This window comes from Zerene cesonia, chromosome 2 (genome assembly GCF_012273895.1).
Source record: "Zerene cesonia ecotype Mississippi chromosome 2, Zerene_cesonia_1.1, whole genome shotgun sequence".
Classification (NCBI taxonomy): Eukaryota; Metazoa; Arthropoda; class Insecta; order Lepidoptera; family Pieridae; genus Zerene; species Zerene cesonia.
This window is the reverse complement of record NC_052103.1, coordinates 4,292,741-4,306,347: the sequence shown is the minus strand read 5'-3', so window position 1 is coordinate 4,306,347 and position 13,607 is coordinate 4,292,741. Positions and strand designations below refer to the sequence as shown.

Here is a 13,607-nt window from a genome sequence, read left to right as displayed (position 1 = left end):
TGTAGTAATCGGGAAATCCTCTTACCGGAAGTAATTAAGAGGAAATCACTCCAAAATCGATTATTTTCGATTTTACCTTTCTAATTTATTTTCTGTCTAACTACAAACGAAAATTCTTAAACTACAAACCTCTAGGTACATTTATCTATCTTTTTTAACGTTTGTAGTAATAGCATTCTCCTCCAAATTAGTTTTGTGTAGGGAAGAGCGGTTTGGAAAAATACTCTTAAATTATAATTTTTTTTTTTTCAATTTCTGTTTTACTACAAACAAAAAGAACTTCACTACAATCCACTACAAACCCATTTCTATAAGAAACCACCGGAAAAAAAGTTTTTTTGCAATTTCGGGGGATGACTTTTTTTCAACCCTTATAATTTTTTTTTGGTGCTACTACTTACGAAATTATCTTCACTACTTACGACTACATATCTAAATCTATCGAATGGAGCAAAAAAATGTGAATTTTTTTTAAGTCGGGTGCCAAGTTCACATAGCCGTTATCTAAAGATGTATTTTTCGAGTCTACTCAGTAGATATAAACAATTTTGCGGAGTTTTGCATTTAAAGAACGCTGAATATCTGTCACAATATTTTTTATTTTTTATTTTTACCTTTAAATATGTTGCCGCTTTACATCCAGCCGGGGGAGATAATCGTCATCCAACAGTATAATGACTCCCTGTGGGGTCCATATGGGATTTGTACTGATGCAACAACTAAACGAGCAATAACACGTATGCATTATGCACACTTATTCAATAATAATTTCCCGCTGCTTTATATTGTTTATGGTTAATGTATTATGAGGATGCAGGAATGAAGTAAGATATTATAAATATAGTTTCCATGTCCCATTTGTGTTATAAAAGTGATTGAGATCTTCCAGGTGATAATGATCATTTGGTTTGATAATAATGCTTATATAAAATAACAATATCATTCAATATAGGTTCAAATATAATCATATAATCTTCTCAATCCGAGAAGCATATTGCACATACTTTTGACTTTTAAAGGTTAGTGATGTGTACCAGAACGTTCTTTTATTGTAATTGTATCACAAAAATGTATGAAATAATTTATTAACGGTTATTATTCGTTTGAATGCGTATCAGAACATAAATTTATCATATCATTTACATTTCTATTAGCTTGCATTTACAAAGTTGGCAGACGGCATACATATTGTACGATTCCACGAGTGAGTTCTTCGATTTCATAACTACATCGTAATTAATAACAGTCTATAATTAATACATGTAATGATGTATGTCTATTGTTTATATAGTTACGTAACCGTGAAAGTATTCGATTACCATTCATCACATAGCACATGGCCGCTACGGGCGCTGTGTGCTCAGCATTGATAACATATAGTCCATTCCATCTGTTGACTTTTTTCGATAGCTCTCTACGCTGAGAATGACAGTGTAACCGCTTCCGTTACCTCATTCGCATCATTGTCTCCAGTTACTTAATAATTGAGTAAGCGTGACGTGAGATATTTTCATAATTTTATCATCGTCAAATAACATTACCAACTATGGATCGAGTAACCCAGTTCACCATTGAATGTGAAGAACGTCTCGTCTGTGAAATTTTAAATCTTTCAAAATGTTGTATTCTTAAGAGCTTTATACATTGTAAATATATTATGCATAACAATATTACGTTCACTCACATCACACTCAAGTCAAAGTTATGCTAACATTGCGATACCTGCATACATTCTTAAATGTTTTAGCAGTCTCGCGTTACCTTCAGCCTAGAGTCTTATTTGGTCAAGCGAGAGCTTAGTGTTTGGAGACGACGCGAATAAAAGGGATTGTTAACCTAAATCTCGAGTGCTCATTTTCCATTCATTCTCAAAGCTCTCCAGACTGAACGAGCAAGTAAAAAAGCATGACTTTAAGCGTCTCCATAAAAGGACGCAGTTCTTGACACGAACAACCAAAAATAACTTTCTGACGGGTACCTAAATATGGTGTACTTTATTTAATAGCAAAATGTCAATGTTTATACATAAATAATAAGGAGTAGTGGTCTGTTTCCTCGTTCGTATACTAATTCTTTAATGTATATCTGAGGAAAAAACTACCAAAGATAGTCGTAATTAAAATATTAATAATCTATAATGGGATTTTTACTTACTTTGTTTTAGAAATAATATAGAAATTCAATACATCTTTCGAAATCAACTTAGGCAAACGAGACGAGAAATAAAATGAAAACAATGCAACTGCTACCAAGCAACGCTGAGAAATATTCTGTCAGTTTTTTTTAGCAGTTAGTTGGTAGGCAGTTAGTTGGCGTTACTATAGACGTGTATAATATAATTTCAACGAAATTTGCAATGCATGCGTTTGTTACAGTTAACAGATATAGTAAATGCGATGTCCACAAGAGGGGAACTGCCCCTAGAGCTGGCGCTGCGAGGTCGTAGTGCGTCCATCGCCACGACGCTCCTCCAACACTGCGCTGATGCAGACGCTCGAGGGCCCAGGGGAAGAACATTGCTACATAGGGCAATTGATGCGAGAGACGCTTTCTCAGCTAAATTCCTGGTGGAGAATTCTGCAGATCCCAATCTTACGACAAAGTAAGTTATAATCAGTGGACCAACAGGTGCGGCAACAACACTCTAGGTAACCTTAATAAGGTAGCAATATTCTTAAATGTTTTCGCATCTCGATTCTATTTGAGGTTGATAGGCTCACTTGATAGGCAACCTGAACATGAGCACGAATAGTTGTAATAGTTCTGTACGTCCCTTTTGTTTTACTTCGTACCATATCAATCTTAAAAATGGTATATGTATAAATTAAGGAACTCGGAAGTACGAAATTTAAATGAAAGCAACCGTATAACAGCCTGAAATAGCTTCAACACCATCAACGAATTGAGTCATTCGAAGATAAATTATTCAAGAAGAATTATTTATGAGTAATTGAGAATTATGAGTCAAGTTATTAACGTGCTGATATTTGCATTGCAAGTCGGCAAGACTTGCATATTTTGAAATCACTTATGCAAAGTTTTAAACGTAGGTATGTGATAGGAACTAGGAAAAAGCGATTGGCAAATCACACGATTCACCGATAAGCATTCAAATCCGTATGACTTTGCTTATAAACTGGTGCTCAGTAACTAGTTAATTGGAAAAAATTATGCATATTTGTATTTCATACCGCTATTTCGTCATACAAAATTGGTACTGCTTACGTCTCTAGGCGTGACTTGAGTACCTACTCCAATACAGGTTGTACCAACTAACGTCAGCGCCTAAACTATTGATTTATTACGCCACAACCAGTTACGTTTAAACCAGCGTTAAATTTATCGACATAAATTATTTTTATTGAATCCCCATTAAGAGTGCGAATTACCATATAAATCCAAACACGCAAACGTGTTCCGCGTTGGGTCAAGGTTTAATTCAAATTTGAATATTATATAATAATGACTGAACGGCAATTTGGGCCACAACGTATTAAAAATGCTTTACAAATTAACTACCTTATGGCAGTCAACGGGCTTTGAGAAAATACTATTAGCAGGCTTATGCTTTGATAAATCGTCGATTCTAGAGACATTAATCATAGACGTACATAAATTGTAACTGTGCAATAAAATTTTAAGATCTTAATGATTTTCAAAACAAAACACACTTCACGGGCTCTGCTTTTATTCACTTTTAAAACGAATCATTTATAATAAATGAGTGCATTTTCTTTTGAAAATTAAATGACATTTAATTTAATTAGTATAGGTTTTATTAATTATATCGTAGTTACAAAGTTAAGAAAGCTATCCTGGTTTCTCTCGTCTACAATATCATTATTGAAATAGAAATATACTCGTATATGACATATAAAGCGAATAAAAATATTTATTTTACTTAACACTGGGTAATTAATAGTGATAATCGTAAAATTTTATTGACGTAACCCACATTTCTTGTGCGAACAATGGTTTCGTAATAAAAATAAAAGATTATTATGAAATTGTTGATTCTGGACTCTCATTATACAAGAATACGACATTGCATAAACTTAACGTTAATGCATTAAATTAGCGCTGATAGTAACTAAATATTACTGTGTTATTTGTATTCTATTTGACTTGCTTTTAAATATTCAAAGTAAAGAATATGTAATTAGTTGCCTATGTTCGTTTGATAATAACTTAATAATAATACGTAGGTTTTTTGACTAATTTAGATCTAATGTTTTGTGTTATTGCAGAGAAGAGGGTGACACAGTTTTACATCTTATAGCCGGCCTTACGGCAAGTTCATGCGATCCGGAAACAATGGAACAAATGGTAGAAATTGCAGAAATTATGGTGCAAAAAGGAACCGATATAAACAGACAGAATAGGAAAGGATAGTATGTATTATCTCTCCACTGAAATTTGTATTTAAATCATAACCATTGATCGTTTCAATAACTTTTACTTTCTTTTTCCAGCACACCTCTTCATCAAGCAGTTATAGCTAGGAATCAAAAGATATTCGATCTCCTTCTAAAACAATCTAATTTAGATACCAATTTGAGAACAACATCAGATGAGCATCCACCGTTGTACTACGCGCTTGTAGACGATAGGCGAGCGTCAATATCTTCAAGCGAGACTTTAGTCATGAATGGATCGAATCCCTTCGATACACCGGTCACGAATAAGAATGCGTTCAGTGAAGACCCTGTTGAGGGGAAGACTGAGAGTATAATTGAGAGAGGTTTCGCTGCCAAATTGTTAGAAAAAGGATGTCAACCAAATCCGCTCTATTCCGGTTCTGGGGACAGTTTACTTCATATTTTGGCTCAAGGATGGTTTGAGGTAAAGACCTGTGTGACCCTTTTCACCTAGCGTAATAGGTATAAATTATATATCAAATAGTATGATTAAAACTTAATAAACAAATTGAAGGTTAATCATGATTTTACACGCTTTCCGTAATCCATATATATCCATTCATTCAAATGAAATTAAATACAAAGCGATATTGCAAAAGACTTGTGTGTGAATGAGTTGTTATTTATCAGGAATCGGCAGTTTTCTTAGCGTCCAACCTCAATGGTGACTTAAATCACACGAACGAGGCGGGACTAACGGCGCTGCATGCGTCGTGCGCCAGCGGCCTAACTAAACTGACAGCAACACTTTTGGAACATGGTGCAAGACCTAACCTGCAGACTGCTTATGGTGAACACGAAGACACTGTTTATAGGTATTTTTTAATTTTCTAATTTTCAGAATCCTACAATCCTACTTCCTAATCCTACTATCCTACTAATATTGAAAATGCAAAAGTTTGTAAGGTTGTGTTTGTGTGTTTGTTGCTCTTTCACCCAACAACTACTGAACCGATTGCAATGAAATTTGGTACAAAGAAAGCTGGACAACTGGAATAACATTAGGCAACTTTTTATCCCGATATTCCCACGGGATACGGACTTACGCGGGTGAAACCGCGGGGCGCAGCTAGTAATAATATAAGGTATGTTCTTCTTGTATATCTATGATACATCGCTTTCATATATACCACCAGGAAATAGGAAATGTTTTCACTATCTTGCTTGCGCACAACTTTAAGAAGAATACCTTAAACTTTTATTTCAGACAGACGCCGTTACACTTGGCAGTACTGAATAATCACGAAGGATGCGTATTAGCTATTATAGAACACAAGAAAAACATCGAAAAGGGAGACTTGCCCGCGAATGATAGATCCAATGTTAGTCTCGTGCCTAACCTCAATTTGAAGAATTCGGAAGGAGATACGCCTCTCAGTTTAGCTCTTACAGAAGGTAAGGAGATTTTTGCGCTTTTGATATTAAATATGTTTTAGGGTGTAATATCTTAAGATTTTTTCATTTTCAACTGATTTATGATTAATGAGTCTTTATACACAGCCTATATTTATAACGATCTCAAGTAGAAATGTTTAAGATTTTTAGAATTAATAAAAAGGTTACATATTCGTTTAATTAACTAGGTCACAAGCAGTTAGTGGCACCATTAATAGACGGTGGTGCGGATCCTAACGTGCGCAACGGAAAGGGTTTCACTCTACTGCATCAAGCCATCATCGAAGAAGATTCTAGAACCGCCATATATTTACTGGACCATGGCGCTGATATGAATATATTGTGAGTTATATTGATTAATGACTATAGTTCTTTTTATAGGGGAATATTTAGGAGGAACTTATATTTAATGAATAACATAAACCTCATTCAAAGCCAATAAAAATTAATCTTAATTTCAAGATTTTTTATCGGCACTGCTGATTATTCTCCATAATACATACTTCCATAATCACCTTGATCGACGATTATAACATATGTTTTGTTATCTAATAAACGCATCAACTTGAACGCACTCGAGCAAGTTATAATATCACTAATTTTACCTACATACGGTGCTTTTGGGTGCGTTACGCAAATGACGAAGTTAGACCAAACACGTAATATTAAAATTGTCTTAGTTGATTATTAATTATAATATAATCATAACATATTTGTATATTACATCCTAATCGGAAATGACCATTTTTGCCTTATTGCACTGCTAATTTCCCCGTTCGTTAATAACAAATTTTTCCTATTATTCAACAATCTCGGAGTAATAAATCCGTTGTGTCGTCGTGTCTCCAGGACGGACGCAGGCGAGACGCCTCTCCAGCTCGCCATACATTGCCGCCTGGGTTTGGTTGTGGAGGCGCTGTGCGTCCGCGGCGTGGACATGAGCAAGCTGGACGCGAACGGCGTCCCACCTTTATGGGCTGCGCTGGATTCGGGACAGGAGGAAGTGGCTAGTGTATGTGGGCTTCTTTTCAACATTATTACAATTTTGTTAATGTTAAAATTGTATAATGTAATAATGTGAGCTTTTTGAAATTGTGTTGTTATGCTTATTGCGGTCTTCCGAGTTTTGTTTGAATTATATCTCATAATCTTACCATAAATTTTAATCGATGTCTTTTTATTGTTACTGTTCAATAAAAATACAACTGTTTTGATAGGGCGCATGGCGTTCATTTGATATAAAGTGATTTCGTCCAGATAGTCAAAGCACATAGTAAAAATTGTAGAAGCGAATAATGTTTTTTTCGAGGAACTAAAGGTCGTATGTCGTAATTAAACTGGATGTTTAATAAAACGAAGCGTACTAAATGATGCTCTACTCGCCTTATAAACAATCAAGTGATTTATCGAACAGAAATTTTTACTTTCTATCGCACTTGTAGAATAATAATTACCCATTATCGTCAACAGTAAAATAATTAAAATCAATTATATCGTGAAAAAATTGATTATGGCGTGTGCACTTTTAAGTAAAAAAATCATGTTTTTTTGCCCAAATTTTTCAGATTTTAGTCAGGAATGGGGCTGATGCTGACTGTTGGGGACCGGGACCCGATGGCTGTTTACAAACGTTACTACATAAGTAAGTTAAATAACTTCATCCTAACTGAAATATATTCTGAAAATAAATAAAAATATGTATTCAGATTGATTATATTACTTGTTGAAGTTCCGTTGTTCAGTTTTGTCATATTAATGCATTTAACCGCACTGCTCTTTATTTTACGTGCATTGATTTACGGTACCTAATTTATCACGATTAGCAACGTCACTTCGCATGCGTTAAATTCGGAGTAGCTTAAATAGATGTTATTATACATATAAACCTTCCTCTTGAATCATTCTCACTATAAAAAACCCCATCATAAATCCGTTGCATAGTTTTAAAGATTTAAGCATACATAGGGACATAGGGACAGACAGAGAAAGCTACTTTTTTTCATGCTATGTAGTGGTTTTATCTGACCTGGAAGACCTATTTAGCAGTGTTGCCAATTAGGTATATATTATAACCCGGCAAACGCTGTTCTGCCTTACTCTTATCATTTAGGGGTATGAAAAATAGATGTTGGCCAATTCTCAGACATACGCAATATGCACACAAAATTTTATAGAAATCGATCCAGCCGTTTCGGAGGCGTTCGCTAACTAACATTTGGGGACACGGGAATTTTATATATAAGATTATTATATTCGGCTGAAACCAGGGCGATAGACGAGAACAAGGAGTCGCTAGCGACGTTCCTGATCCGCTCCGGGTGCGACGTGGAGTCGGCGCGGCGCCCGGGCGCCGCGGGCGAGGGCGCCGACGCCGCCGCCGACCGCCACACGCCGCTGCACCTGTGCTGCACTTGGGGGCTCACTGATGTCATACAGGTGACGGCTGGGCGGTAGGGTGCCATCGGGGTCATTGGAAAAAATGTCCTAATTATTTTTTTCTGTAATTGCACAGCGTGTAGGATAACTTTAATCTTATGAATTTTAAGTTTTTTAACATAGTTTAAAGTTTCTTGAGAATTGTTTTACCAATTACCCTGATTTACTGTATATATAACCACACACATTTTTTAACTCTGCATCTGACAAATTTGCAATGCTGCATGATTATTTTAGCAAAATCATACGAAAATTGAGATTAATGACATTTCTATTAGATATTTTATTTCACATTTCAACATAATAAGTGGCAGATTTTAAGTGAGCTGACGGGTGAGGCGCACCGTTTTCGTTTGTGAATTATTAAAATATAATAGTTTAAAAAAACTATAAAACACGCTTTAACAAAAATCATATTTTGCAAATTGAAAACTGGAATAATTTTATCAAATTAGTGTATTGTCATCGGTCCTCAATAAATCTACAAAGTTTGAACGAAATCTGGCCGTTTAAAGTGGGTCAAAATCGCGCCCAAAGAAGTCAGTTACAAACAAACAAACATACAAACAAACAAACATACAGGTGAAGCTAATAAAAAGCGTGTAAAAATGGACAGCCAAGTAGTAAATACCTCTTGGTGATACTCTTGGGCTTCTTTGCGTTGATACATATTGATCCTTTATTTTTGTTTATTACAGATCTATGCTATCTCACTCTTACTCATTGAAGTTACAAAATCTAACTTAACATAACGTTCTAGACGCTTCTCGAGCACGGCGCGAACATAAACTCCAAAGACGCTGAAGGAAAAACACCTCTACACATCGCAATAGAGAATCAACATGCAACTATAATATCGCTGCTTCTCTCACAACCGGGTGTTGATCTCTCGGCACGGGATAACAAAGGGGTGACTCCGTTCGCGGCGGCCCTCACTGCGAGAAACAATAAGGCAGCTCAAGCCATATTGGAAAAGAACCCTTCGGCTGCTGAACAGGTATTTTATATCACGTGTTGTGTTCATAGTACTCGGGCATTAGTATAGGGGTAGCTTTGTAACAAAAAGAATTGAAAAAAATATTATATTTCAAATACAATTAATATTTGGTTTGCGTGTATTAAGAATTTTTCTTATTTTACAGGTTGACAAAAAGGGAAGAAATTTCCTACACGTGGCAATACAAAAGTGTGATATGGAGAGCTTGATGTTTTTACTATCCGTGAAGGTAGATGTTAATTCGCGCGTACAAGATGCGACGCTAGCGCCACCTTTACACCTAGCCGCTGCCGCAGGAAACGAGGTGCTTTTAAGAAGTTTGCTATTGGCGGGAGCACGGCCCAACGACAGAGATGCACATAAGTACGAATACCGAGCATTTGATTTCATTTTCTATACAGCAGGTCGTTGAAGTCTTTTCGTCACTCTTCCATTCTCAACAAAACCCTACTGTGCATATAGCATCGCACACAAATTTCTATAAATATCGGCCCAAACGTTTGATCGTACGCAGTATGCTATAGGATAGATAAATTTAAAAATGCGAAAGTTTGTAAGGATATGTGTGTGTTTGTTGTTCTTTCACGCAAAAACTACTGAACCGTTTGCAATGAGATTTAGTACGTAGATAGCTGGACAACTGGAATAACGTATAGGCTACTTTTTATCGCGATATTCCCACGGGATGCGGACTTACGCGGGTGAAACCGCGGGGCGCAGCTAGTGTGATATGAAGGTGTGCGTTGCGCGCAGGCGCACGGCGCTGCACGTGGCGGCGGGCGCGGGCGGCGGCAGCGGCGCGGCGCTGGTGTCGGCGCTGGTGAGCGGCGGCGCGGAGGTGGGCGCCGTGGACGCGGCCGGCGACAACGCGCTGCACGTGTGCGCGCGCGAGGGCCACGCGCCCGTCGCGCGCGCGCTGCTCGCCGACTCCGACATCGACGCGGCCGCCACTAACCTCAAAGGTGACTCTTCACTGCCGTACATACATATATATAACCACACGCATTTTTTAGACATAAAATGTAATGTAACATTGTTCTAAGGGAGAAGCCGTATTATCGGCGGCTTCTCCTTTAAAACACAGTTCCCAACTAGTTCGGTAGTAAGTGGGTCGTATAAAAGATATAATCCCTATTGACTTACACTTGTATGATCATATTCACTGTTATACACATGACTTAAACTTGTGCGGTGCAATGATATATCCTACCGTACGCACATGATCTACACTTGTGCAGTACAGTGATTTCCAATACAGTACACACATATGCGAACACAATGATTTCACTGCTATATTTTTTTTCACAAAAAAAAAGTAATTTAGGTAACTGAACCAAATAAATTTATAATGTGCATTTTTGGTCATTTCCAAATCTACACGGCTGTGGTAAATGGAGAACTAGTTCATTCAAAAACTCGTAATAAACCTAATACTAAAACTCGCATAATACCATTAACTTGAACAGACATATTTTTAATTATAAATGTTAGTTTTTTTGCCACATTAATAATTACAATTTTTGAAAATTTATAGTTATCTTATCATTATATTCCAGCTCCTTTGAGCCATATAAATAATTAATTAATAAATAATTAGTTTGCACTACACACTTGCAGGTCGTAACCCACTCCACGAGTTATGTTGGTGTAAAAAAGATAACGCCGCAACGATATGTGAAATTTTCCTAGAGTTTATGCCAGACTTCCCCATAAACAGGACTGACTTACAGGTATTTATTATGTTTTTATAAATAAATTATATATAGTATGTGATATTATTAGTTCTGTTGTATAACAAATATCGATCGTTGCACGTTTTTCCAACAAAATATTAAGTTTTAAAGATTATAATATAAACAATAGACAACTTATTTATACTCAATGTCATTTAGACTTAAGATTCCATCCATAATCTACTATATTTTTCTGTAACTATACCCTGAATTTTTTTCTTTAGGGTAACACTCCACTTCTCTTGGCGTATATGAACGGTCAAGCAGCGATGTGCCGCGTGCTGGTGAAGGCGGGAGCTTGTCTCGCACACGAGAACAAGGAAGGAGTTTCTATATTTAACTATCAGGTATTTATTTGCATGTTTTTAAACTTAATATGCATCAAATTAACACATACACATACTTGTCTGGTATGTATCACAATCTGTACTGGTTTTTTGTGGTATGTAGATACGTTGTTTCATACCAAAAATTTGCTTTTTTTATTTACATTTTGGTATTGAGCGTCATAAGTTTACACATAAAATTAATGAGAGGATTTTAGGAATAAGTTTTATGCAACTTATTCTGAAGTACCACAAATTTCTAAAATTATAATTTAAGCAAAAATACCACATTGGATTTAAAGAAAAATCAGTAGCATGAATATACTACATTAGTTATTCTCATTCAGGTAGCAACGAGGCAACTACTCCACCGGCTACTGGACGCGCTTCCCGCGGAGGCGCCGTGGGCCGAGAGCGACTTGTGCCAGGAGTGCGGCACCAAGTTCACACTTACAATGAGGAAACATCATTGGTATTTGTCATGCAGTTTCTTTAAATAAATAAAGGTTTTGCTATTGAGACTAATCGCAACTGCACACATTCAATAAGGTTTCAAAAAGGTTTTCGTGCAAGAGACAAATCCAACAAATTAAAGATAACAAATTAACTGAATAGCAAATACTCAGTTTATAAAAAGGGTGACTAGTGTGAAAGTGTAATTTATAAATAAACTAAAAAAAAAAAACAAAAAAAAAATATTAAAAAAAAACTGAAACGCAATTGATAAACATTTTGTTTTTAGCTTTAATAACCAAGTTCTAAAACAAATGCAAATATACCAATGTACTTTTGGTTCGACGCTAAACGAGAAAATTAAATAATAATTACGTAAAGAGCACGGCGCGACACGCTCGAAAGTTTTGAATGGTATATATAAAAAATATCGATTCGAGAACCTCCATTTTTGATTTATTTTTTATCTTCACTTAATGTATATTCAAATAACTGTTATATACTAGCTATGTGATATTTTTCCTGTCCTCAGTCGACACTGCGGCCGCATGTTGTGCAACAAATGCTCCAGCCAAGACATCCCAATTCTGAAGTTCGGGATGAACAAGCCCCAACGGGTTTGCGAAATTTGCTTCAACGTGCTCCAAGTTGGCGCCAGTTAGTTTGTACGGGAATAAGTGATACGTTTGATAGGAATTAAATTAGGGAAGGCTTTTATACGTTAAACGCGTTTATACATTTTAAATACTGACTTGTAATTAGTACGTTAAGTATCTTATTCTTGATATCGTTAAGCGATATTGTTTTGTTTCGAAAGATTTTTTTCTTGTCACTAGAAATATTGTCAGCTTAGTGACGACAATTATGACCTGTTTGGGAAAATATTGAAGTAAAATTAGATAGATTGATATATACTGTGTAATTAGTGAATGCGCTATAGAGTTAGTGCCTGTAAGTGATACTAATTTATATTCTGAATGCTATTTTATTGCAATATGTCAAGTGACCTTAAACCAAGCAATGTTCGTAATGCCTCTTTTGTTATAAATGTCGTTATTAAGCGCTTTCTCTAGACAGTCCAATTTTATTATTGCAGTAGATTGTAGACTTGGTGCCTCGCTTCACCTTAACGATAGTACCAAAGGTGTGGTGTGCTTTTTATTATATCGACACTTATCGATTTTATAAATGATCTTAATTATGTATAATTATTTATGTTAAAAAAAGTTTATCCCATTTCAAATTTATTAAATGTGTTTAATGTTTCAAAAATTTTATATATTTTTTTACTTTATCATGATGATGTTAATCACGATCGTTTTGGAAATTGCATTTGATATAAGTACATTCCAATCCATCGGTATTATTTTAAAAATATTTATATGTGTAATTGCACCATTTTAGTAAGATGTGTGAAAATAGTCAGGCTATGAATTACATTTTCTATTTACGCAATGATTTATTTGCTAAAATAAATTTATTTAAACAAATGAAGTTTGTTTTGCTCTAATGCGACCTTGGCAAATCCTACTAATATTATAAATGCGAAAGTTAGTAAGGATGTGTGTGTGTGTTTGTTGCTCTTTCACGCAAAAACTACTGAACCGATTGCAATGAAATATGGTACGTAGACAGCTGGACATCTGGAATAACATATAGGCATTTTTATCCCAATATTCCTATGGGATACGGAACTTACGCGGGTGAAGACGCGGGGCGCAGCTAGTATAATATGTATATATAAAGAATAGTAATATACTACCTATAATAACAGATGTCACTCTGCATTTAAATTAATAAAGCGTAATGACGCTTTGTATTTAAGCTTATTCAATTTAACATCACTGGC

The 13,607-nt window shown here is 35.7% G+C and overlaps 1 protein-coding gene across 1 annotated transcript; it reads left to right on the top strand.

The window, feature by feature from the left end:
- The first annotated feature begins 2,381 nt into the window (after positions 1 to 2,381).
- Positions 2,382 to 13,246, top strand: LOC119834531 (rabankyrin-5). The gene is made up of 16 exons (XM_038358924.1): positions 2,382 to 2,602; positions 4,248 to 4,391; positions 4,473 to 4,842; positions 5,049 to 5,233; positions 5,626 to 5,813; positions 6,002 to 6,155; positions 6,663 to 6,825; positions 7,379 to 7,455; positions 8,081 to 8,249; positions 9,010 to 9,246; positions 9,392 to 9,609; positions 10,000 to 10,208; positions 10,864 to 10,976; positions 11,204 to 11,326; positions 11,653 to 11,777; positions 12,291 to 13,246. Exons 1-16 carry the CDS (start codon positions 2,397 to 2,399, stop codon positions 12,418 to 12,420), a joined length of 2,811 nt encoding a protein of 936 aa, XP_038214852.1. The 5' UTR covers positions 2,382 to 2,396; the 3' UTR covers positions 12,421 to 13,246.
- Positions 13,247 to 13,607: the final 361 nt, after the last annotated feature.

What these genes read in the sequence shown, in the direction of transcription:
- LOC119834531 (XM_038358924.1), top strand. Translation starts at nt 2,397, where the DNA reads ATGTCCACAAGAGGGGAACTGCCCCTAGAGCTGGCGCTGCGAGGTCGT. An exon ending in GATCCCAATCTTACGACAAA is followed by an intron (nt 2,603 to 4,247) that starts GTAAGTTATAAT and finishes GTGTTATTGCAG; the next exon opens with AGAAGAGGGTGACACAGTTT. An exon ending in GACAGGAGGAAGTGGCTAGT is followed by an intron (nt 6,826 to 7,378) that starts GTATGTGGGCTT and finishes CAAATTTTTCAG; the next exon opens with ATTTTAGTCAGGAATGGGGC.